Source organism: Spermophilus citellus (assembly GCF_964194105.1).
Source record: "Spermophilus citellus genome assembly, chromosome: 7".
NCBI classification, from domain to species: Eukaryota; Metazoa; Chordata; class Mammalia; order Rodentia; family Sciuridae; genus Spermophilus; species Spermophilus citellus.
The window spans coordinates 85,056,169-85,083,260 of record NC_138188.1 but is presented as its reverse complement, the minus strand read 5'-3'; the positions used below and the strand labels follow the sequence as shown (position 1 = coordinate 85,083,260).

At 33.5% G+C, this 27,092-nt stretch overlaps 1 protein-coding gene across 2 annotated transcripts in view; it reads right to left on the bottom strand.

The window, feature by feature from the left end:
* Positions 1 to 7,773: 7,773 nt before the first annotated feature.
* TBC1D23 (TBC1 domain family member 23) overlaps positions 7,774 to 27,092 on the bottom strand; it is a 66,634-nt gene continuing 47,315 nt past the window's right edge. The window contains exons 8-15 of one of the 2 annotated variants that reach the window (XM_081301579.1): positions 26,975 to 27,017; positions 25,156 to 25,265; positions 22,270 to 22,409; positions 20,967 to 21,011; positions 18,027 to 18,115; positions 15,859 to 15,994; positions 13,337 to 13,531; positions 7,774 to 10,879 (exon numbers count right to left, since the gene is read on the bottom strand). In XM_081301579.1, coding sequence (XP_081157705.1) covers positions 10,798 to 10,879; positions 13,337 to 13,531; positions 15,859 to 15,994; positions 18,027 to 18,115; positions 20,967 to 21,011; positions 22,270 to 22,409; positions 25,156 to 25,265; positions 26,975 to 27,017 — 840 coding nt within the window. In that variant the 3' untranslated portion in view covers positions 7,774 to 10,797. The remainder of the gene's footprint in view (positions 10,880 to 13,336; positions 13,532 to 15,858; positions 15,995 to 18,026; positions 18,116 to 20,966; positions 21,012 to 22,269; positions 22,410 to 25,155; positions 25,266 to 26,974; positions 27,018 to 27,092) is intronic. The other variant, XM_081301578.1, reaches the window with a different exon arrangement.

Genomic DNA, 27,092 nt, shown 5'->3' with positions numbered 1-27,092 from the left:
GAACCTAGATGCAAAAATCCTCAATAAAATTCTGGTGAATCGGATTAAAAAACATATCAAAAAAATTATACACCATGATCAAGTAGGATTCATCCCTGGGATGCAAGGCTGGTTCAATATACGGAAATCAATAAACGTTATTCACCACATCAATAGACTTAAAAATAAGAACCATATGATCATCTCGATAGATGCAGAAAAAGCATTCGACAAAGTACAGCATGCCTTTATGTTCAAAACTCTAGAAAAACTAGGGATAACAGGATCATACCTCAACATTGTAAAAGCAATCTATGATAAGCCACAGGCCAGCATCATTCTGAATGGAGAAAAATTGAAGGCATTCCCTCTAAGATCTGGTACAAGACAGGGATGCCCTCTCTCACCACTTCTGTTCAACATAGTCCTCGAAACACTGGCCAGAGCAATTAGACAGACGAAAGAAATTAAAGGCATAAAAATAGGAAACGAAGAACTTAAATTATCACTATTTGCAGATTATATGATTCTATACCTAACAGACCCAAAAGGGTCTACAAAGAAACTATTAAAGCTAATAAATGAATTCAGCAAAGTGGCAGGATATAAAATCAACACGCATAAATCAAATGCATTCCTGTATATCAGCGACAAATCCTCTGAAATGGAAATGAGGACAACTACTCCATTCACAATATCCCCCCAAAAAATAAAATACTTGGGAATCAACCTAACAAAAGAGGTGAAAGACCTATACAATGAAAACTACAGAACCCTAAAGAGAGATATAGAAGAAGACCTTAGAAGATGGAAAAATATACCCTGTTCATGGATAGGCAGAACTAACATCATCAAAATGGCGATATTACCAAAAGTTCTCTATTAGTTCAATGCTATGCCAATCAAAATCCCAACAGCATTTCTTGTAGAAATAGATTAAACAATCATGAAATTCATATGGAATAATAAAAGACCCAGAATCGCAAAAACAATGCTAAGCAGGAAATGTGAATCTGGCAGTATAGCGATACCAGACTTCACACTATACTACAGAGCAATAGTAACAAAAACAGCATGGTACTGGTACCAAAACAGGCAGGTGGACCAATGGTACAGAATAGAGGACACAGTAACCAATCCACAAAACTACAACTATCTTATATTTGATAAAGGGGCTAAAAGCATGCAATGGAGGAAGGATAGCATCTTCAACAAATGGTGCTGGGAAAACTGAAAATCCATTTGCATCAAAATGAAACTGAATCCCTTTCTCTCGCCATGCACAAAACTTAACTCAAAATGGATCAAGGAGCTTGATATTAAATCAGAGACACGGCGTCTGATTGAAGAAAAAGTTGGCTATGATCTACATACTGTGGGGTCGGGCTCCAAATTCCTCAATAGGACACCCATAGCGCAAGAGTTGACAACTAGAATCAACAAATGGGACTTACTCAAACTAAAAAGTTTTTTCTCAGCAAAAGAAACAATAAGAGAGATAAACAGGGAGCCTACATCCTGGGAACAAATCTTTACTCCACACACTTCAGATAGAGCCCTAATATGCAGAGTATACAAAGAACTCAAAAAATTAGACAATAAGATAACAAATAACCCAATCAACAGATGGGCCAAGGACCTGAACAGACACTTCTCAGAGGAGGACATACAATCAATCATTAGGTACATGAAAAAATGCTCACCATCGCTAGCAGTCAGAGAAATGCAAATAAAAACCACCCTAAGATACCATCTCACTCCAGTAAGATTGGCAGCCATTATGAAGTCCAACAATAACAAGTGCTGGAGAGGATGCAGGGAAAACGGTACACTTGTTCATTGTTGGTGGGACTGCAAATTGGTGCAGCCAATTTGGAAAGCAGTATGGAGATTTCTTGGAAAGCTGGGAATGGAACCACCATTTGACCCAGCTATCCCCCTTCTCGGTCTATTCCCTAAAGACCTAATAAGAGCATGCTACAGGGATACTGCTACATCGATGTTCATAGCAGCACAATTCACGATAGCAAGATTGTGGAACCAACCTAGATTCCCTTCAATAGATGAATGGATAAAAAAAAATGTGGCATTTATACACAATGGAGTATTACTCTGCATTAAAAAATGACAAAATCATAGAATTTGGAGGGAAATGGATGGCATTAGAGCAGATTATGCTAAGTGAAGGTAGCCAATCCTAAAAAAACAAATGCAAAATGACTGCTTTGATATAAGGGGAGTAACCAAGGACAGGGTAGGGACGAAGAGCTTGAGAAGAAGATTAACATTAAACAGGGATGAGAGGTGGGAGGGAAAGGGAGAAGGGAAATCGCATGGAAATGGAAGGTATTCCTCAGGGTTATACAAAATTACATATAAGAGGAAAGGAGGGGTAAGAGAAAAATAATACAAGTGGAAGAAATGATTTACAGTAGAGTGGGTAGAGAGAGAAAAGGGGAGGGGAGGGGAGGGGAAGGGGGATAGTAGAGAATAGGATAGACAGGAGAATACATCAGTCACTAGAATGGCAATATGTAAATCAATGGAAGTGTAACTGATGTGATACAGCAATCTGTATACGGGGTAAAAATGGGAGTTCATAACCCACTTGAATCAAACTGTGAAATATGATATATTAAGAACTATGTAATGTTTTGAACGAACAACAATAAAAAAATTATAATCTAGAGATAGCAATAGATAAGGTACAATTAAATTTTCCAATTAATTATTTAGGAGTTCTATTATCCTCAACCATGGTCTGTCCACCAAAAATTCAAATACAAGTAGATCAACTCAAATCACTTAATGACTTTCAGAAGTTATTAGGAGACATAAATTGGATAAGGCCTTATCTAGGTATACCAACAGGAGAATTGGGACCTTTATTTGATATCCTAAAAGGTCCATCAGATCCAAATTCAGCCCCCATGTTAACGCCTGAAGCAAGAAAGGCATTAAAAATCATTGAAACATATATGGAAAATATGCATTTGGATAGAATTGATATAAGTTTGCCTTTATTATTTATTGTACTACCAACAAAAAATATTCCTACAGGAGTATTTTGGCAAGAAGGTCCATTATTATGGATACATTTATTCTCCTAACACTACTCTTACTAGGTATCCTGAGGCTGTAGGACAATTAATACTCAAAGGAATAAAAGCAGCAAAGGGAGTGTTTGGAATTTCTCCCAATAAAATTATTACTCCACATACTATGAATCAAATTGATGAGTTAGCTAATGAGTTAAATACTTGGGCAATAATCATGTGCAAATCTAATGTTTCATTTGATAATCACTTACCATCTAATCCTTTATTGTCTTTTTGGTCATTGCATCCTGTAATTTTTCCAAAAATGACAAGAAAAACACCTATCATGAATGCTCCAAATATATTCACTGATGGGTCAAATAATGGTACAGCAGCAATAGTTACACCTGATCAAACTTTTACATTTTTAGTACCCAAACAATCAGCTCAAAAGGTAGAGCTTAATGCAGTATTACAAGCTTTTGTGATGTTTAAAGATTCTGTATTTATTTTATTTTCTGATAGTATATAGTTAATGCTCTAGTATCCCTTGAAGATGCTGGTAGGATTTCCCCTTCCTCTACTGTTTTCTCTTTGCTTTCCACTATACAAAGTCTAATCTGGGACAGAAAAGATCCATTCTTTATAGGACATATCAGGGCACATACAGGATTGCCTGGAGCCCTTAGTTTGGGCAATGATTTAGCAGATAAAACTACACATGACATACATATTTTCTCTACACTAGAAGAAGCTACAAATTTTCATAAAAAGTTCCATGTCAATGCTAATACTTTACCAAAAAGCATTTTAAAATAACTAAGGAACAAGCTAGACAAATAATAAAACAATGCGTTTTTACAAAAGCGTTTTAAAATAACTAAGGAACAAGCTAGACAAATAATAAAACAATGTCAAAATTGTGTGACCTTTTTACCACAAGTTAATCTTGGAGTCAATCCTAGAGGACTGATACCTAACCATATTTAGCAGATGGACGTCACACACTTACCAGAATTTGGAAAATTAAAATATTTGCATGTTACAGTTGATACTTCTTCTGGATTTCTGATGGGCTCCCTTCATGTCGGAGAAAAAACTAAAGATATTATAGCTCATTGCTTACAAAATTTTGCCACTGTGGGTGTTCCAAAACAGTTAAAAGCAGATAATGCCCCTGGTTATACTTCTACCTCTTTTAAACAATTTTGCTCATCATTTGGCATAACTCATATAACAGGAATCCTATACAATCCACAGGGACAAGGCATAGTTGAAAGAGCTTGGTGCTGATAACGCCAAGGTCACGGGTTCGTTCCCCGTACGGGCCACCAAATGCCGCAGTCTGGCTGGGCACAATTCAGGAGCCACTTGTCAAAAGAAACAGACTTTATTTTTAGAACACACACACCAAACCACACAGCTCCTCAGGAAAAACCTTCAGAGCCCAACTGCCACCACCGGCTTCCCACAAGGCTCTCAACCTCCCCCACTCCTCGTGGTCTTGAGGCCGATTGGCTGGGTCACGTGAGCGGAGCCAAAAAAAGTCCCCCAATGAGCAGCTCCGTGGTCTGAAAGGGCGGGGAAACAGCCCAATGAGCATCACCACAGAGGAGCCAATCAGTTGGCAGCTAGAAGTTGCTGGGGCTGCTGTGAGCCAATCATCAGCTGGGAGCTGGAAGTTTGCTGGCAGCTGGAAGTTTGCTGGGGCCCCTTCGGCTATGGCTCTCAACATTTTCCCTTTAAGGCTGGGGAAAAAGAGACAAGGATGTCTGCTCTCACCCCCTCTATTTAACCTTATACTGGAAGCTTTAGCCAGACCCATTAGGTAAGAAAATATAAGGCATACGGATTGTAAAGGAAGAAGTAACAAACTATTGCCATTCACAGATGCTAGGGTCTTGAATGTAGAAAATCCTAGTGGATGCCACACACACACACACACACACACACAAAAAAAAAAAAAATCCTGTCCTGTTGGAGTAAAAAGCAAGGTTGGAGGATGTTAAGGTTTACATGCAAAAATCAATTATATTTCTATACACTAGCAATGAACAACTTAAAAATGAAATTAAGGAAACACTTCCATTTATAATAGCATAGATAATATTTAGGAATAAATGTAAGAAAAGATGTGACTTTAGAAAAATATAAAAACTGTAAAACATGCACGTATGGTTGAATGTAATGGAAAAGTCATAGGAATTGATCACATTAAAGAGGTAGTAGATCAATCAATAAATAATGTCAGAAAGGATGATTCAACACTTTTGACTTCAGGGAGACAACAACTGGTTGTGGGAGATAGAAGAATGGGATGGGATATGCTGCAGAAGCCCCTTACGATGCAATTCATGTTGGAGTTGCAGCCCCAGTTGTGCCATAGGCACTAACAGACCAGTTAAAGCCTAGTGGAAGATTGATATTGCCAGTTGGTCCTGCAGGTGGAAATCAAATGTTGGAGTAGTACGACAAGCTACAAGATCGCAGTGTCAAAATGAAACCTCTTATGGGAGTGATATATGTGCCTTTAACAGATAAAGAGAAGAAGTGGTCCAAGTGGAAGTGATTTTCTCTTCTGCTCTTACTTCTTCCACACATGCAACGGATGAGCTGTAAAGCAACATCAGCTTGACCAGCCTATAATATTGCAGTGGATCACTCATCTCAGTCCTTAAAGCTTTTTGAAAACCAATAACATCACAGCTTGTTTTGGACTTTGTTACACTGTTATTTTCAGCATGAAATTTGTGGTTTTGTAGGATCTTCTGATTCTTCAAAGAAGCATAGAGCCAAATGGTAGAGGAAGGATGCAAAGTATAAATCTGTGTTATTACTTTAACATGCCCACGTTTTACTTTAAAATATTAAAAGGAGGATTTCTGCAAAATGAAAAAAAAAAACTGCAAAACATCATTGAAAGACTGAATAAATGGAAAGACATTTCCTATTCATGGATTGGAATATTCATGTATTGCCGAGATGGCAATACTCTCCAAACGTTTTTTTTTTCCTTGCTAAATAAATACTCTACTATTGACCTATTCCCAGACCAACCGCCGTTTTATTGAGACAGGATCTCTGCTTAGTTGCTCAGCCTGGCCTTAAACTTTTGATATTCATGTTTCACTCTCAGGTAAATTACAGGTTTGCTGTATCCAGCTCCCAACTGTTTTTGTTGCAGAAACCTAAAGGCTGATCTTTCATACAAATATGGAGATGTAAGGGACTAAGCACAATAGGCATTCAGAAAATAATCTTGAAAACAAAATCAAAGTTGGAGAATTTACACTTCTCCATTTCAAAAAGTTAATTCAAAGCTAATCAAGAACGTTACTCCTGTCAGCACAGTGGTAATCCTGTAATCCCAGCAGCTCCAGAGGCTGAGGCACTAAGCAACTCAGGGAGACCCTGTCTCTAAATAAAATACAAAATAGGGCTGGGGATGTGGCTCAGTGGTCAAGTGCCCCTGAATTCAATTCCTGGTACCCCCCCCCACACACACACAAAAGAATGTTAGTCCTAGCAGTAAGGACAGACATACAGACCAATGCAATTTGAAAGCATAAAAATAAATTGATGAGGTCAAATTATTTCCAACAAGGCAACAAAATCACTTAATGTGGGAAAAAATTATCCTCTAACAGGTAGTACTAAGACAACTGAGTTATTTGTATATAAAAAATGAATTAGACCTTTATATCACATAAAAATAATTCAAAATGGGTGACAACTGTAAAAATTAAAGAAATGGTTCCATAGATATACCAAAAAAAAAAAAGGCCAAGTGACGAAAAATAGGCTTATCATTAAAATTTTACTTTTTATGGTTCAAATCATACCATCAGGATTGTTAAAGGAGCCAAACATGTCGGCACATATCTATAATCCCAACTATTCAGGAGGCTGAAGCAGAAGGATGTCAAATTCAAGGTCAGCCTGAGCAATTTAGCTGAGCAATTGAGCTTTCTCAAAATAAAATAAGCTGAGGATATAGCTTAGTGATGAAGTGTTTGCCTAACATGCTCAAGGCCCTGGATCCAGTCATCACAAAAAAAATTCAAAAAGAACTGAAAAGACAACTCAGAGAATGGTAGAAAATATTAGTGAATAATATATCTATTGAGACTCGTTATCTAGAATATTTTAAAAATTCCTAGAACTCAACAATAAAAAGCCAGTTTCAAAATAGGCAAAAGAATTACAATTCTCCAAAAGATACATAAATGGCCAATAAGCACATGAAAGAGAGCTCCTTAGTAGTCATTAGGGAAACACAAATCAAAACCACACTGAGATTCACTGCACACCCAGTAGGATATCTATAAGAAAAGAAAGATTTAATTCAAGTGTTGGTGAAGAAACTAGAAGGCTCAAGCCTTTTATAGAGGGAATGTAAAATGGTAAAGCCCCTTTGGAAAATAATTTGGAAGTTCCTCAAAAAGTCAAATGTAGAATTAACATGACCCAGTAATTCTACTCTTAGGTAGATATTTAAAAGAACTAAAAACATATCAATACAAAAATTTATATGTTCGTGTTTACAAAACATTATTTATAATAGCCAAAACAAAGAACCCAAATATCTACCAGCTGATGAATAAATGTGATATATCCATACCATAAAAATATTATTCAGCCACGAAAAAAAAAAAAAAAAAAAAAGAATGTAACTTGGATACATGCCAGAACATGGATGAAGCTTGAAAACCATATGCTAGATGAAAAAAAGCCAGACACAAAACTCACATATTGTACAACTGCTTTATTAATGAAATGTCCAGATTAGGCAAATCAAAAGTGCACTAGTGGGCTGGGGTTGTGGCTCAGTGGTAGAGTGACTGCTAATAGTTTTTTTCTTTCTGAGGGCATGGAATGTTCTGGAGTTGGTGATGCCTGCACAACTCTGTGGGAATATTAAAAAAAAAAGTTTAACTGTAGATTTTTAAATGATAAGATTTGTTATGTGAATTATATCTTAAAAAAATTGTTTTTTTGCAATATCAGGGATTGAACTCAAAGTCTCCCATATACTAGGCAAGCACTCTACCATGGAGCTGTATCCCCAACCCTTTTTATTTTTGAGACAAAAGTCTAAGTTGCCCAGGCTATCCTCAAACTTGAGATCCTCTTGCCTCAGTTTCCTCAGTCAGGATTACAGGTATGCACCACCACACCTAGCTCCAAAATGATGTTTTTGTTCTTTTTAAGTTCAAAGTGTTAATAGTAATATTGAGATATTACTTTCATTCCTCATTCAACCTATAGCATTGAGTTTTCCCCATTGTCAATTTAACATTTTACTTATTTGTTTTGTGGTACTGGAGATTGAGCCTAGGACCTTGGGCATTCCAGGTAAGCACTCTACCCCTGAGTTATATCCCCAGCCCTTTTTGAGACAGGGTCTCACGAAATTGCCTACCCTGGCCTCAAACCTGTGATCCTTGTGTTTCGGCTTTCCAAGAACCTGGGAGAAAGACATGATGTGCCACCATGCTCAACTGGCAAAGATAATATTATACTTCAATAAATAATAATTCTCAGAGAATGGGAAAAAAGAGGGAATGCTTTCCTTTTTTACTTAATTTCTTTGAATCTAATTTTTCTCATCCTGAAAGTAGATAAAGTAGCACCAAACCTCATAATGTTGCAATCCATGCAATCTAATGAGTGTAACTAATCTAACTGTGGTGTTATTTCGGATGAGGAAAATGAAGTTCATAGAGGTTAAATAGTTTAAGGCAGTAATTTACCACATGTGGAATTTAATATTATCAGGGGGTTTTTGTTTTTAAGAGATAGTATTCTCCCTATGTGCCCCTCACTCCTAGACTTAAGCATCTTCCTGTCTCAGCCTCCCAAGTAGCTGAATATGGGTGTGAATCACAGTGCCTAGCTAATGCCATTTGTTTTTTAGTTTTAAATAAAACTACTCTTTTCTCTCATCTAAATCAATAGAAATGGGAGCTTAATATAAATGTGAAATCTGTTTGTTTTGTTTATAATAATGGAGATTGAACCCAGGGCCTCACATATACTCAGAAGTGCTCTACCACTGAGGTACATCCCCAGTTAAATATGAAATCTGAACATTTAAATTCTAAAAAAAAAGAAAGAAATGTCTTCAAACTCCTAATTTTGTGGCAGGTACAGATTTACAATTAGGGGAAAAAAGAAAAGAGATACATTGTCTTTAAGAACAAAGTTTTCAGCAAATTGTACCAGTTTATTTACAATTGTAATTTATAAACAGTAACACAAACATCTTTCATTTATATTGTGAAAAAAGTCCCATGACTGAAATGGGCAAAAGAATCAGACTTCAGGACATCTCTAGAGGGGGTGCCAAGAAAAGGGAAAAAGTGCAATACAACAGTTTTTGGGGAGATTATAAATATCAAGTATTGCACCAGGTGCAATTTCATGCAAATGTCTTCAATCACTCAAACTGTTTTTATTTAGATATCAGAATAAAATTTATTGAATTATGTTGTCTTCTATTCACTTGATTTCCATTAAAATAACTGGTTATTAACAGGGTACATCTAGATACTTCTACCAACCCCTTAGAGATAATCTTACATTTTAGGACATGGCAGATTATATTTGCTATTTCCCAAATGGGTTTTACAAAAATCATCCCATGGCCCCAAAGATGTTTCTGGATCTCTTACTACATGTAATTAATATGGGCCACAGTAAATTAAGCTGATAAAGCTGTAAAATAAAGCATATCACTTCAGTTTTGTCTTATTAACAGAATAATAGGTCTCAAACCCCTGGAACTTCAATGAGAAGACAAAGCCAAATGAAGAAAAAGGAATTTCAGAAAGTGATATAAATTATGTGACTGAAAATTATACATCTCTCTGATTATTTGGCTTTTATTTAAGTGGATATTGAGTGTGGTCACAGATGGTCATCATCTCAAGGAGACTAAATCAATCTGTGCTCAACACTAGTTTTGAAATATCCTAAAAATTATCCACTTGTAATAAAGATCAATGATGTTTTTACAGATACAATTCTGTCCCCCAAATGATAATTTTGATCTTAACATGCTACCTACTTATAATGTTTTAAATTGCTTTTCAGAAATCATCAAAATGAAGTTTGGTATTTCTGAAGAACTCAGAAATGCTTGGCATACTTTGGTATTTCAGTATATAATAATTACATAATGGAGCAAAGATGACTTAGAAACTGATGTTTCGATATTTCATTAGCTGGACTATATTTTGAATTGGCTGGAATCTTCATCCACTTAATTAAAAAGATTTTATTCTTCTTAAGAACAGAAACAGTGAACTAATTATTAACCTGTTTTTAGTTTTTGATATTGCTCAGTGGGTAAAACTAAGTTTAACAGTTAAGGAAGTCTCTTTAACTAATTCTATCTCTAATTTTCGGTGAAGACATTGCAAATATATAAGTTTATGGTTGTTTGAAAACCTGAAAGTGATGTATGTTCCCTTAAAACAGCTCTTCAAAACAGAACTGCATTCTGTACCCTTGGTCCATAGGGGCACAATGGCAGTTACTTCAAAGTCATTTAATAACTGGCCTTTATAATAAATCATTTTATAAAACCGAAAACACAAAAGAAAAATTTTAAAAAATTTAACCATCCAGAAATTGATAATAATAATTTACACTTAGACCTGCTAGTCAAGCACCCCCATGAGTAAATGAAAGGTCTCTGGTTAGTATTCAGTCAGGAAATATATGTTCATGTTTCTCTTGGTTGCCTTAATTTCATTTAAATAATTTTCTTAATATATTAACTTTCCAAAGCATCCAAAACTTTCATGATCTGTTGTTTTATGGCTCTGGTAGCATCCCCTGCATTTGGAATCAAATACCTGTGGGGGGAAAATAGATATATATATAGAGAGAGAGATACATACAGATATAAATACAATGCTTTACCTTCAGCTGAGATTTCCCCTGATGGGAAGCTTTTCCTAACCCACAAAGCCAGCCGAGATGCTCTCCTGTGTAATCCCCATAACATGTATTAACAGATATCAACAGTTTATTTTGTTTTTTTTTAAAGAGAGAGAGAGAATTTTTTAATATTTATTTTTTGTAGTTATTGGCGGACACAACATCTTTGTTTGTATGTGGTGCTGAGGATCGAACCTGGGCTGCACGCATGCCAGGCGAGCGCACTACCACTTGAGCCACATCCCCAGCCCAACAGTTTATTTTGAAAGGAAATTTAAATATAAAAGCCATGTGATTTTTCATATAGTATAAAGCTAAAATTCTCTGAATTTATTATTAAATATAAATAACATCTAGATAATCGAATACAAGGTAACCAAACATTCTGCAGCCCAGCAGAGATATAATTCAGTCAACCACAAAGTCATAGTTTGATGGTATCTAATTCCAAACTCGACAAGTCTAACACTTAATAATTTGAGCTTGTGCAAGAATTTAAGTTCCCTAAAACAGATTTACATTTATAACAGGGACAGTTATCCCAGTTATATATAATTCAGAGGGTTATATAAAATTAAATAATGTAAAATCTTTAAAACAATATTTAAATACTCCTATACATAAGTCAATTCAATATCCTTTGGTTGGGATTAATACATAAGTAGATATTAATCTGTGTAAACTCTGACTCACTGAATCTACATGTACAGATTTGTTCTGAGAAGATTAATTGGTCATTAACTGAGTACTATATTTGGTTCTATCACAAGTCAAGATTTGGGAAATCATTCAACCCTCTGAGCTTCACATTTTTCTACAGATTAAAGATAATTTAGTATCAAACTAGGAGTGGTCTGTAGTTCTTGTGTCTGTGAGCTGTTTGTTACTGGTCCACAATGAGATAAGGAGGAGCTTGTACTATATAATAATTAACTACAGATTGATTATCCCTAAATCCAAAATGCATGAACCCGAAATGTTTTGGATTTCAGATTTTTTTCAATTGTGTAATATTCACATATACATAATGAGATATTTTGGGGGTGGGATCCAATTCTAAGCACAAAAGTCATTTCATATAAACCTTAAAGACTGAAGTTAACTTTATGCAAAAATTTTAATAATTTAATTCATGAAACCAAGTTTCCTGATGTGCAATTTTCAACTTGTGGCATCATGTCAGCACTCGAAATGTTTTGGGTTTTGAAGCATTTTGAATTTTTGGATTAGGGATGCTCAATCTGTACTACATCTCTCAGTACACAGCCCAGCTTACTGGCAGTTTGTCAAAACAACAGTTTTTAATGAAGGAAAATAAAACATTGGCTTAGAATGTAGACAATTTTCTAATTTCATTGCTAATTGACATTTAGTGTTGCACTGGTATGGATAATTATTAAGCATCTTTTTGTCAAAAGTTTATTAGCCATGGCACTTACTAGAATCACATATTAATAGTTAAACTACATGACTAAGAATTGGGGAGAAAAAGATAGTAAAGAATACTTATAAAAATGACCCCCTACAATCAGTGTCTTGAAAAATTGTGTTCTATATATGTAATATAAAATGAACTGCCTTCTGTCATTATGATCAGACTAAATAAAAAAATAAGAGCTGGGGTTGTGGCTCAGTGGTAGAGCACTTGCCTGGCATATGTGAGGCACTGGGTTCGATTTTCAGCACCACATATAAACAAATAAAGGCCCATTAGTAACTAATAAAAATAAAAAATAAATTATATAAAAAAATGATCCCCAACAAAGCAAAGTGGACCTAAGGTTTCTTGATTTTTGTCTGCCAAAATTGAGTTATTTACCAGACAGGTTTATTGACAACTTGTGATTGAGAGTATATTAGAGACTACAGAAAAGAAAAGCCCTGGTTCCTAATACCTTGGATCTTACAATCTAGCAATAATATTTTGGTTTTACTCACATGTTTACAATTTTCTTTTTTACTGATGTCTTCATTAGTGCATTATTAGTTTTACATAATAGTGGGCTTCATTCTAACATATTCATAATGCATATAACAGTTTTCTCCATTTCAATCTCCAATATATCTTCTTTCCCTCTACTTCTCCATTCCCTTGATTCCCTTTATCTACTCTATTGGTTTTCCTTTTATTTATTTTTTAAACTGATAGTGTCATTATACATAAAATTGGAGTGCACTATGATATATTTATACATGCACATGGCATAATTTGGCCAACTTCATTTTCTAGTTCTTTCTTTCTCCTCCTCCCACCCCCACCCCCCATGTACTCCACCTCTTTTAAAAAAAAAAAGTATACTATTCCACCATCTCAGCAGAGAAACAAACTGTTCTTAACAATGACTTGCAATAATTCATCTTCAAAATCTTACCTTTCAATAGCCAAGATTTCTATTCCTGAAGCACTGCTGTTTCCATATTTGAAGGTAATTAACTCAGGATGTTTTTTTTTGGATGTTATTTTAACTACAGAATTAAGTGCTTGTCGAGACTGAATATAAGCCAATCCTTTCCTTGAAAGAATCTCCCTTAAACAGTACATATGTGTTGCCGTAACCAACAGATGACTTGAGAGAAAAAAAAGAACATTAAAAGAATAAAGAACTTTAAATAAATAATTCAAGATAGGTTATTGCATAAACACTCCCAATTATAAAAAATGTTCAACTTTAAATGAAATTACTTTTTTTAAACATAAGACTTTTTAAAGAATGTCTTTGTTTGTTTATTTATTTATTTATTTTTTATATGGTACTGAGAATCAAACCCAGAGCCTCTCATATGCGAGGCAAGCACTCAACCACTGAGTTAGAACCCCAGCCTGTGAAATTACTTTTGAGCTGAAAAATATAAACAAGATAATCTATAAACAAATAAGATATATAACAGCTTATCATTTTCCTTTAATTTTATGTAAAAATGTTTTATAACATAATTGTACAATTATTTAAAAAGAAAAGGTATATTTTAAAGCTCAAATCAATGTATAAATCATTAAAATAGTAAGTTTTGACTGAGGTGGAATATACTGCCCTTCTGACTTTTAAAGGGATTATCTATATTCAAAATTATTCAGTCAACACATCAGTTATATATGCTATGGAATACAGTTGTATTCTATAACTAGATCCTGAAAGCAAAATGAGCACAAAATATTTTTTCCAGAGCTTACCATTTTTTAATATATGGTTAAACAAAATACATCTTTTGTAAACAAACCTGGTACAAGGCCAGCAGAAAAAAAGGGGAATGAAAACAAGAAAAAGTCTAGGGTTGCTCCTTTTTGAGCATCGGGGTCAAGTCTGCTTCCTTCCTTAAAGAAAATAGGGCAAAAGCAACTCTGCAAAATCCTGTCTCTAAATAAATAAATAAAGTAAAAGAGGGCAGGGATATGGCTCAGTGGGAAAGTTCCCCTGGGTTTAGTCCCAGGTACTATAAACAAACAAACAAATAAACAAATAAAAAAAGAAAGTAGGGCTTTTTGCCCTTGGGCATCATGGGTCCCTGTTCCTAAGCACCAGATACAAATATGAACAGAGAAACCAGCCCTGAAATATTTAAGCAACTGTGAATATCCCATGGCTTCATGGACTCCACAGATCTGAAACTCCTTTGTAGTGTCATTTGCACAGGCCCAGACTGGTGCAGTGCTTTTCCCCCTCTTCCCAGAAAATGGCTTATAATCACCAATTACCAAGGGGGCCCAACATACTGCTTGTGACCACAGGTAAGGCTAGTTTAAAGTTCTGGCTGGTGGTGGCTGGAATGTCACTGTGCAGGTGTTTGGAGTTCTCTGTGGGTCAAGCAGGACTTACTGGTAGAGAGAATGGTGAAGAGACAGCAAGCAGCCAGTTGCTGAGAGGGCATAATATGTAGTAGATGCTTAGCCTCTTACACATGAGCATAGAATTAACCACCCCTTTTCACTTTTAATGATAATACTCTTACATTTTTATTTAAAACAGTAAGACAAATATCATACAGTCCAGAATATGGAATATTTTACAGGACAACTGTCTGGACTCAAAGGATTCATTCACTGTGAAGAGTAAGGGGAAGTGAAAGGCAAAGGGAAAGAACTGTTTATATTGATATATAAAAGATGTAACAGACAAATCCAATTATGAACTACAACTGAATCCTGGACACAGAAAAAAAAAAAAAAAAAAAAACTCTAAAAAAGATACTCTGGAACGTCCATGTGGCTCAGGCCTGTAATCCAAGTAACTTGGGAGGCTGAGCCAGGACTGCAAGTTTGCGGCCAGTCTTAGCAACTTAGTGACATTCTGTCTCAAAATAAAAAAAATTTAAAAAGGGATTAGGATGTCACTCAGTGGTAGAGTGTTCCTGGCTTCAAACCCTAATACTCCTCCCTCTCTCTCTCAAAAAAAAAAAAAAAAAGATACTCTGGGACACTCTGAAAATTCTGAGTATGATCTATGTGTTGGATGGTACTAATTTTTTAAAAAATTTAAGTGAAATAAAGGCTTGAAATTGTGTAGAAGAATGCTCTTATTTTTAGGATACTTACACTAATGCATTTAGGGGTGACATTACCACATCTATGGGCTTCTTTTGGATGGTCTGACAAAAATAAGTATAGATCTATGTGTGTTAGATGCATACAAACATGGGAGTGGTGTGAAAAAATGTTAACAGTTAGTACAACTAGGAAAATATCATAAAGGCATTCAATATCCTTTTTAACATTTTTTGTTTAGAAAATTCAAAATAAATATTACATAAATACCTCAAAAATCAAGACACATAATACAAGTTCACAGAAGAAAATCATATCTTTTGTACTTGGATAAATAAAAGTTCTTCTGCAGTTCAATTTTATATTAACTTCCCCAATCAATTTTACTTCTGAAGAAGACATTTTTAAAAGTACCTAGGGAACATGTGTCCACTTTCTTTCACTTCTTTACAAGGAAAATGATGCTTGATGTCTGGCTTGTTTATCCAAGTCTGAATGTTTACAATTTCTTTTCTATCGTCATCTGACATTGAAGAACTGTCAATTTCATCTATAAAGAATTTAAAATGTTAAAAGTGGATATTACCAACTTTAAAAATGGTACATCTCTTAACAACCTGAAAGATTTTTTTGTACTATTTTCAATTCAAGGGTTTGAAGGGGAGAAAAAAATTCTAATCCTGCTACTCTATTTCCTTTTGCCACTGATACTAATACAGAAATATAATTATGAAACATCAATTTACAAGGTAAGAAAGTCAAATGAAAATACTAAGAACACAAGTTTTAATATTTTTTTACACAGATAAAGTAACTATGATCTGCATTGTCTGTAGAACAATGGCTGAACTGTCTAATAAAAAGTAACTATCAGGAGGGTAAAGATGGCAGAGTTCTTTTGTTTTGTTTTTATGATTTTATGATAGAAAATAACAATAAAAATCAATCTCTGTATAGATCAATAAAAATCGCTTTCCTTTTCCATGAAAGAAATATAAAATATTCTGATTTTGTTTTTCTTATTTGAAAATTACATCCCTAGTGTTAATAATTATAAATGTTCTTTCTTTTTTTCTTTCTTTTTTTTTTTTTTTTTTTTTTTGGTGCTGGGGATCTACAAAGGACCTTGTGCATGCAAGGCAAGCACTCTACCAACTGAGCTATATCCCCAGCCCTTCCCTTTGCTTTTTAATAAGTAGTTTAAAGTATAGAGTATAATGATAAAGGAAATTCATACACCAGCTTAAATGACAGTGAAACCCTCATGCATCTCTTCCTAATCATCTCTCTCTCACTTTCCCACCAAGTACTGAGGATCTCTATTTGGTGTTATTAGTCCCATACATGTCTTGTTGTTAACATACAACAGTGTTTTGCAGTTTAAATAAAACATTTATAAAAAGTAGACCACTTAGGTGTATTCTTCTGCAACTACTACCCTATTACCAACATGGTTAATTTTATGCATGTTAATACAGATGGCTCTTATTTTCTCATTTTAGTTACTATCCAATTTCTCATAGTATAAATATATGTGAGTTATACGTGATAAATGTAAATATACAACAATTTATTCATCCATTTATCTCTCCGTTTTGTTAATGGAGGAGTTTACATATTCAGGGAGAAGCAGAGTATTCAGACAGAGATAACAGGAGATGCCAACAGAAAGCGGGGCGGGGGGGGACAGAAAATGAAATAATTAGAAATAGTATGTTTTCCCCAATGCAAGTTCTCCACAGGGTGGTTTTATTAATAACTATTAAAAGGTCATATGTAGTAAGTTTTAATCTAGTAATCTTACTACTAAAAATTTACACTTATACTTTCAAAAGGTCATCTAGATTTATGTATAAAAATCTCTGTGGCCATTTGAAATAGAAAACAAAAGAAAGAAAGAAAATCACCAGTGTAAATCAGAAGACTGTTTAAATAAATTATGATATATAATAGAGAATGAGAAGATATACAGGCTGAAATGGAAATATGCAACATATACTACAAAGTAGAAAAGGCAAGATGAGATATAGAAGTCTTTTTTCATTTTATACATTTATATGCTGGTATTTTTCCTAACTCAATACACAAATTAATTATTATTAATTAATCTGGATAATCTAGGTCATAGAATCATAAACCAAAGTAATAAATTATTTTTAAAAATATAAAGATGCTTACAAGGAAAATAACTTTTCCTGTACAATATCCCCATCTTGTGGCACTTTAGGATATTATCTTTCAATTTCAAAAGGCAAAAAAATCTAGTCCCACAACTCAGTCTTCTAGTGGGTGATCAAAGGGATTTACATGCAAACATAGCACCTATACTGATAACTCCACAAGGTCATCAGAACTCTCCTCAGCTGAAGATTTCTACAGTCAAAAGCCTACTTCAACATTTCTGCTTGGATTTCTCCTAGGAACATTTATCTTAAACCAAACTCTCAACAGAAATCCACAGACTCTCCAACTCCACAGAATGTCACTGTTTTATAAAGCAAATGTCATTAGTCCCAGGATGACCCCGTTAGTGACTCCTGGTGACTGAGGAAAGTAGTCTGTACAAAAGTGTATTACTATACCTGTGTCGTATTCTTCTTCATCCCCAATGCTGAAAACAGGCTTTACACCACGGTAAGGCTTGCCCACTCTGTCACTGCTGCTGACATGCCTGTATTGAAAAATTTTTAAAACAGGAAATCATCACTTAAGAAATTGTCAAAATTTTCACCAAACATCATGTGAATATTTGAGCAAAACGTAAATATTCTTTGCCTCCCATGTACCACCCAGAGCTTTAGGATAGCTATGTTAAGGAAACTGAAAGAAGATAAAGAAATTATGCTGACAAAAGGGGGATAAGGACTTGATAGACTGAATGCTTTTAAATCTGCAAAAATAATTTTAAACAATTTGAATTTTAATATTAAAACCAATGTTTAGACTTGTTTGGCTTTAGGAAACTATAACTTCTTTGTACTTCTGCTTCCTCATCTGTTAAAATGGTAATAATGATATCTACCCTTCAGGGTTGTTGGGGCAATTAAATCAGCTAATTTTCTTATAAAGCCCTTAGAACAATGGCTGGTATTAGAAAGTACTATATACATGTTTATTAGGCAAAACAGGTTATGGTACGAAATAATCAAACTCCAAAAGTAATGCTCAAGACACTCTTTTTGTTGTTTTTGTTTTTGTACTGGGGATTAAACTCAGGGGCCTTTTACTATTTTACCATTGAGGTATATCCCTAACCTTTTTTATTTTAAGACAGGGTCTAAGTTGCTGAGACTGTCCTTGAACTTGCCATTCTCCTGCCTCAGTCTCTCAAGTTTCTGTAATTATAGGCATGTGCTAACCATGCCTGACTCAAAACTTCTCCCACATGTCCAAGAGTTTTTCTTCCCATTTTTTATTACTGCTATATTATTTCAATTAAAACTAAGATTCTACTTCTATTGCATAAATATAAATCACAAAAATTAATCTTCCTTTCTTTTTCAAATGGCAGAAGTATAAAGAACATATACACTCAAACTTGTTTACAGGAAGAGTGACCTCTCTTTTTAAAATAAAAATCAACACCTGATTACTTCTTTTCAGGTAAACCCAAATAAACCAAAAGGTAAAGTTAAAATATTTCAACAAAATGCTACATGTTTCTTGGAAAGAAAACATTGAATTATTTGCAGGATATGGTTCAGTTATGATTATCCAGTATAAAGCAAGACTCTAGCATTTTTCTTCTTTACCATATATGAAGACATTCAGCATCTTCTGTTTTTAAGAGATAGTCCAATGTGGGGGGGGGGGGGGGGGAATCAAGTCACATGTCTTTACTTAGTTTAGAATTCAGTTTTCCCAGAAGATAGAAATCAAACTTATATTTAAGTAATTTATACATATAATCAATAAACATCTTACTATAACCTAATTTTGTTGAAATTGGCCTAAGTCTTTACCAAAACAGAAAGAAGAAAATTCTAGAGGAAGAAAAAAATTAGTGATAGTTTATAGTGTAACAGATACTGTTTGGAAATTATAAATTAGGTTGAAAACAGTATGTAATCTCAAGGTTTGATTGAATTAAAAGTTATAAAATCATTTGATTTTATGTTAAAACACATCAATTGTAAAATTATTTCATAAATTATTAAACTGTTCATTCAAGTACTTTAGTTTGGATCTGGAATATCCTTCCAAAGGCTCATGTGGCAACGCTTAGTAACTAGCTCGGTGCTATTGTACAGTGGCGGAAACTTTTAAGAGGTGGGACTGACTAGGAAGTCTTTGATCATTTAAGATATACCCTTTAAAAGGATGTGGGACCTCACTTCTTTTTTTTTTTTTTTTTTTTTTTAGTATGGGGGTTTTAAACCCAGGGTCACTTAACCACCGAGCCACATCCCCAGCCCTTTTTTAATTTTTTATTTTGAGACAGGGTCTTGCTAAATTGTGTAGGGCCTCACTAAATTGCTGAGGCTCTCTCTGAACTTTTGATCCTCCTGTCTCAGCCACCCTGGGATTACATGCATGAGCCACCATACTGGCACACTCCTTCCTCTTTATCTCTTTCATCCAAACCATGCGGTAAACAATTCTGTTTTGTTATATGCTTTTAGCCTTACTACAGGCCTAAAAGCAATGGGAACCTTCCAAACTGTGAGCTAAAATAAACTTTTTATCTTTTTAAAGTTGATTATCTTAGGTATTTTGTTATAGTAATGGAAAGTTGATGAACACAGAAAGAGAAAAAATGAAAAATAGTTCAAAGATCTTTGAAATTCAGCTTTCTATTAAAAGGCAAAGAAAAATGTAAGAGCTTTTTCAAAAAAAGCTTGTCATCTAAATGATAAAATTCTGTAAGATTAAATCATAGGTTATCTCCTGATATAAAAGTATAAACAAAAAGTAACAAAGATCATGCTTATAATGCTTGAACCAGAAAGCAAGTATAAATAAACTATCCTAAAAAATGTCACTCACTACTAATCTATAACCCAATTAGGTTTTTATGAACAATAAAGCTATAAATTAATAAGATATTTCTTATGTAAGACTGGCTAAAAATTAATGAAATGACAATGGTTGGACTTTTTGTTTAAAAAAAAAAGTTCCATTTTTAGTGCTATATAGTTTTCTGTTAGGGTGAAAGAAATGAGTAAATCATCTCCAAATCTAATACCCTGCTAATTCTTAACTACATATATCCTTTTGTTTGGTTCACTTTCCCCTACCTCAGAATAAAAACTGCAGTGTTTATTAAGTCCTTGGATTTGAATGAGTTCGATTTTCATCTGAGGAATGAAAGAGAGAAACATGCAAGCAAAAAACAAAAAACAACTACTACAAAAAAAAAAGAGATTCATCAGCATGACACACTCTTACAAGCAGAATGAGAAAAGTAGCTTTTCAGGTAGCTGCATGAAATTTTAGCCAAGACAGCACAAGGCTTATAGATGGCATAAGGCATGCTAAAGGAAAACAAAGGTTCAATAAAGCTGCTCTACTCATTGGCTTACCGCTCTGTACATGATCTGTCTGGCCAAGGAAGATTGAAAGACATTCTACAGCAAATCAAGGCAGAGGACAGAACAAAATGATTATAAAAAAAATGCAATAGCTTTAAAACAAAAATATAATTAATCAATTTTTTAAGCCAGAGGTGTATATTATTAAAAAAAATACTTCAATCATCCCAAGCACAAAGAAAAATGAAGTCAGTTTCAAGTGATACTTTAACAAAGACAACAACTTATGATTATCACTAGTCTATACAACAAGTGCATTTTAAAATTAAATTTTAAATGTTCATGCTATTAAAAGTAGTAATAATAGTACTATAATTCAAAAGCACCAAAAGAGGCTTTACAGAGCAGATAAAACTTTATTAAGCAAATATCTGTCAGGACTGATAAAATGTTTTAACAATTATCAGTTATTAGATAAGGAACAATTTTTAGATTACAAAAAAATGTATTATTTGTCTTTGCTATTTACAAAAAGGAAATAAGTATACTTTTGTATGCATAAGTACTATACTTAATAAAGGGACAAAAAACAAACTCTTGACATTCAGCTCCTAAAATCAAATATTTCAACTTTCCTAGGATACTACGAGACACAAGAATGAAATTAAATATTATAATACATTTCCACAATCATGCTTGCCTAGAAACAAATTCTGTGTTAGAAGGTTAGCTTTAGTATAGGAACAAGGAATGATCAATTAGACTAACACATGGAAAAATAAAAACTCACAGATATTAATAATGACAAATAGTTTAACAAACATCCTAAAACTTGCTTGGCAATTGTTTGTGTCATGTTCCCAATCAGTAATTCACCAGAAAAATGGAGTTAGCTTATATTTGTGAACAAAATTAAACTTAAGAAAGTAGGATTCTGTTGTATTTAGTATGACCAAATTGTCTAGGTTTTAAATTCCTGGAGCAAAGGAAGAAGTTCCTGCTATAGATTACTGCATTTCAGAGATGGTGTCCCATCATTTGATCTTTGGGAAGTGGCTACAATTTAAGTATAATACATACAGGGATGCTTAGCTTTTTAATGAATAGCAAAAGGGGCAGACTCATTATTTGCATCTTATTCTCTGCAGTGGAAAAGGAGAGAGGAATCTTTATAGCCAAAATTTTACAGCAATAAAGTATGCTCCTGTAATTATAGTGAACATTATGAAATAATCTGACAAAAAATATACTTTTTGATTCTTTTCTAGAGACTTTCAATTCAACTAACATTAACTCACTGTAAGGCATATCTCTTTAGTTTTACTCATAAATTCACACTATTTAACAAACTCACCGGTCCACAGGAGTTGATGTATTCTCAATAAAACTGATAACTTTTTCCCTGACATTAACTGATTTTGTCTTCAAAGCCACAGTCATTTTATTTACTAGTGATTTCATTCCTCTATCATTTGAGCCATTAGAAGATTCACCCTGAAGAACAAGAACATAGAGAAATTAACTGTTCTCCAAACAATCAGCAGACATATTACTGCTAAAGGTTAGCCACACATTATGGACTCAATTATATCAAAACCAATTTATATGTTGAAGTCCTAAGTCCCAGCACACGTTAGAATGTGATTATATGTGAATATAGGGGACTTGATATAAATCAAAACTGCCAACACCTCAATCAGCCTCCCAAACTACAACAAAATAAATTGTTGTGGTTTAAACTACCTAGTGTGTGCTATTTTGTTATGGTGACACCAACAAACTAATTTACTAGGTAAAACTATTTTTTAAAATGTAAAGAATAAAGGAAAATTAGGATATAATGGCAATATATAAGTGCTTGGAGTCTACAATTACCTCTTTTACTCAATAAGAAATAAAGTTACTAATCTTTAATTCAGACTAGTCTACAAAATAAGAAAATTATAATCAAACTAGTATTCATGTTGGTAAATATTTAAATATTTATTCCTTGTATAGTTTTGCTTTTTAAAGCATTCTCATTTAGGCTTTCAATTTTGAAAGAAAGGTTATTCTGATATTCTTAAATGTAAATAAGAGTGAGTATAATTCTTATATCATTTCATGGAATATTCACATATACCCTAGAGGGCAATATGGTAATGAGTGTCAAACATTTAAGTGATTTTATCTTTTGTCCATTAATTCCTCTTTAGATTTTATAGAGAAGAAATAATTAGAAAGTGCCAAAAGATTCAGGTATTGTTTTCTGATCATTTTAACACTTTTTTAAAAATATTTTTTTAGTTGTAGATGGACAGAATACCTTTTATTTTATTTTTGTATTTTTATGTGGTGCCAGGGATCAAACCTAGCCTCATGCATGCTAGGCAAGCACTCTACAACTGAGCCACAACCTCGGCTATTTTAAAACATTTTAAAACACTAGAAAATGTTTATATATTCAGTGAAAAGAAAACAAAACTATATAAACTGTGAGCACTACTTTTAAAATAGAATACTAAAATACACATATAAAAATAGGTAAATATACATATAGTAAACAAATTGATGGAATTATTTCAAAATATGAAAGGTGATTATCCTTGGCAATTACAGGTGATTTTGTTTTCTTTACACTTTTCTTAATTACATATGATGCTACAGTGAACATATTTTACTTCTATTTTTAAGATAATTAAGTCATTAACTACACAAAAGATCATGCTTCTAACTTCATACCCTAAATTAAAACTAATTAAACTAACTGGAATTATTTGGTACTTTTGAATAGAATACAACTTTAGGGTAGTTTCTACAGTAGCCTCACAATCAGTGTTTTCAAATCTGAAGACAAAAGCTTCAAGAGAAATCCTATCCAAAGGAATGGATGGGAATATAAATTAGAATAATGTGGGGTTTTTTTTTTTTGAGGGTCATTTGATAGTAAAGCAGAATTCTAAGGATTTTGATAAGTAATCTTTTGATCAAATTATTTCACTTTTATGACTAAATAATCATGGCATATGCAAACATATCACTATAAAAATTAACTATTAATGTTTGTATTAGAAAAAGATTAAAAGCAAAGTATTCAGCAACAGGATACCAACTGATTATTAATATATCCATACCACAGAATACTATTTAATTTTTCATACAAAGACCTCTCACATACCTAGAGAATCAAGGTAAAAACAAAATTCTTACAAAAGCCTTATCTGCTGAAGATGACAGTAAGTTTGCTTTGATTTGTATGGCTACAGATAAACTTCAATATATTTACTATTAAAAGTTTGGTCAAGGTACTATATATGTATTTTTTCATTTAATCCCCAAATCATTTTTAAGTCATCCTTATAAAGAAGGTTCTGTTATTATCAACTTTATTGCACAGGTGGAAAAAATATAGCTGGAAGATCTTGCTGGAGATCATACAGAAGGTTAAGTTATAGATTTGAAAACTGAACCCCAGTATAGCAGGACTTTAAGTCCAAATTAGTAATCACAATCCTGTACTACACTTTTCCATTTCTGTTTTAAAAAGTAAATGTTAGATAGGTGACTCTTATTTGTTAAGAACATGATTTAGTGACATCTAATTCAAATGATGTGAGATATTAAAAAAGCACAAAACACTACCCAAATATTTCCAAAGTAGAAGAGAAAAATACATTTACTATGGCAGAACTCCTGCAGTAATATATATCTCCATAACTAAATATCAAATACAACAGGATTGGCAATTATTTCCTATCTTCCTTTGGCTGTCCAATATTACACATGAATTTAGACTAAAATCCTAATCATAGAATTTGTGGTGGGGAGGGTACAGACATAGTATGTTCAGGAAATATAAATAGGAGCCCTAATATACTGCTGGACCAAGCTAAAAGATTTCTGGAACCAGCTCACTTAACAGTTCTAGCTAGGTTAGCTGTGCAGGCTTAATCCATCATTTCACTAACCTTACAAAAATATGATTCCATATTATTTATTTATTATTTATTTTTTAGTTCTAGGTGGACACAACATCTTTTATTTTATTTTTTTTTTAACGTGGTGCTGAGAATCGAACCCAGTGCCTCACGCATGCTAGGCAAGCACGCTACCACTTGAGCCACATCCCCAGCCCCAACTCCTCATTATTTCTATTTAGATATGTTTACATCATTTCTGTTATGGCAGGGGGTTTTAGCAGTTAATGAACTTTACTGCAAATTATTAAAAGTCTGATGACATATTCCACACACACACTTACATCAACAGAAGAATTTATACTGCTCCTTGACCCTGAGGTACTAGCAATCCAATGGCCATATCCATTTTCCGGCCCATCCACATTAATGTCTGCCAAGTGCTGCTGCAGTGCTTAAAGAAGAAAAACAAAACACAACAAAACCTGATCTATGAAACCCTTCTGGAAAGATTCATTACCAGGTAAGTATAACAAATATATCATAGCTGAGTTAAAAAATATTAAAGGACATAATCATAAGTATTTCTTTTTGGTACTTCCATAAAGAAATAAAGAACCCTGGACTAGAGCAAACCTCCTACTCCTCCTTTTTAAAGCTCCCTGTACAAAAATAACTTTTAACTGTCCCTAAGGGTGATAATAATTGTATGGTTTTTGTTTTCCTCTTTGGAAACTAATCTCTCATGTACTAACAGATACCTCTTCAACAATTTTAGGACATAAAGGATTAACAGAAAACCTATGAAGGCTTTATTATGTAAAAGAAGATGTCAATTTTCCCATAATGAAGAATAGTTATAGAAAGAAAGATTATTCTTAGTTAAAAAAAATTAAAGTTTAAAAGTTTCTAAAATCTAGAGCTTACTATAAAATACTTTCCAAATACTTTTGTGAATTATCTGCCTAATAACCAAATTCTATATCATGTTATCAAGATATTTAATAAATACCACTGGGCATAAGGTCAACACTTGCTCAACACTACTAATTAATCCCTTTATAGATACCTCTGGGTGTAAGCCTCACAAGGTAGTTATGAGGTCATGATATATAGAAGACAATCATAATCCTTTTTTGTATTTGTTTTTTAAATGCGTTCTAATTAGTTGTAGATGACAGTAGAATGCATCTTGACATATTATACACAAATGAAGGATAACCATAATCTTTAATTCAACAAAGACCCAAGAGCAAACAGATCCTAATTTACCAAAAACTCCAAGTTACAGCATAAAACTATTTAGGTCAGAACTTACTTCTAGTAAGACTCTCATAACTAAAACCCAAGATTCTATTACCTTCAACATTTATTGATTTGATCCTATCATTAATTTGCCCAATATTTATAATCCCATACTTTTATGATACCTCTTTTCCAAATATAAGGCAGGTTCTTTTGAAACCGTATTATACTGACCTAATCATAAATTCTCAAATATTTGCCTGCAAAGACTTTGAAATTTGGCAATTATTTTACTTTCCTAGATTGTCAGATATTAGTCTGCAGATTTGAAAACATCAATTTATTCATTTTATTCCTTCAGTCAACTTTTTAAACCAGCTAATAACTTCAAGTAATTCAAAAATAAAATGATAATAAAATACCTAAATACTATATAGGACATACTGTGAAAAGCATTCCTCCAGCTCATTTCCCATTCCTATCAAATCCTTCTTCTTCACAGGGGCTTACAGTATGAGCAATTTTTCATGCATGTTATTAAAAACATATTTTGAAGGAACTGAGGACATAGCTCAGTAGTACAGTGCTTGCCTACCATGCATGAGGCCCTGAGTTTGACTCCCAGCACTACACAAACACGTGTGTACATGTGTGTATGTGCATGTGTGTGTAAATACATATATATATATTTTAGAACACAAGCTAATTAAACACATTTTCCTAAACAGTCCTTCACCCAACATTCACTTATTTCAGTTGTTTGTTATCCAAATGTTCTTTTGGTTGTGTCTTTTTTTGAAAACACTGAATGACTGAAGAAAGAGCCTACCCATTAACTAACTTCAAATCAGCTTTGCTGACAATCACTATAATTTTCTCTGAAAACTGAAGGTGAAGAAATTAATATTAAAACCTTACCCATAAATCCTCCACTGGCAATACTCACATATTCCTTATTTTTCTGTAATGATAAATGATAAAATTATTCCAAAATGCAACTTAATTAAAACAAAACTTCAGATAGTTATAAAATATT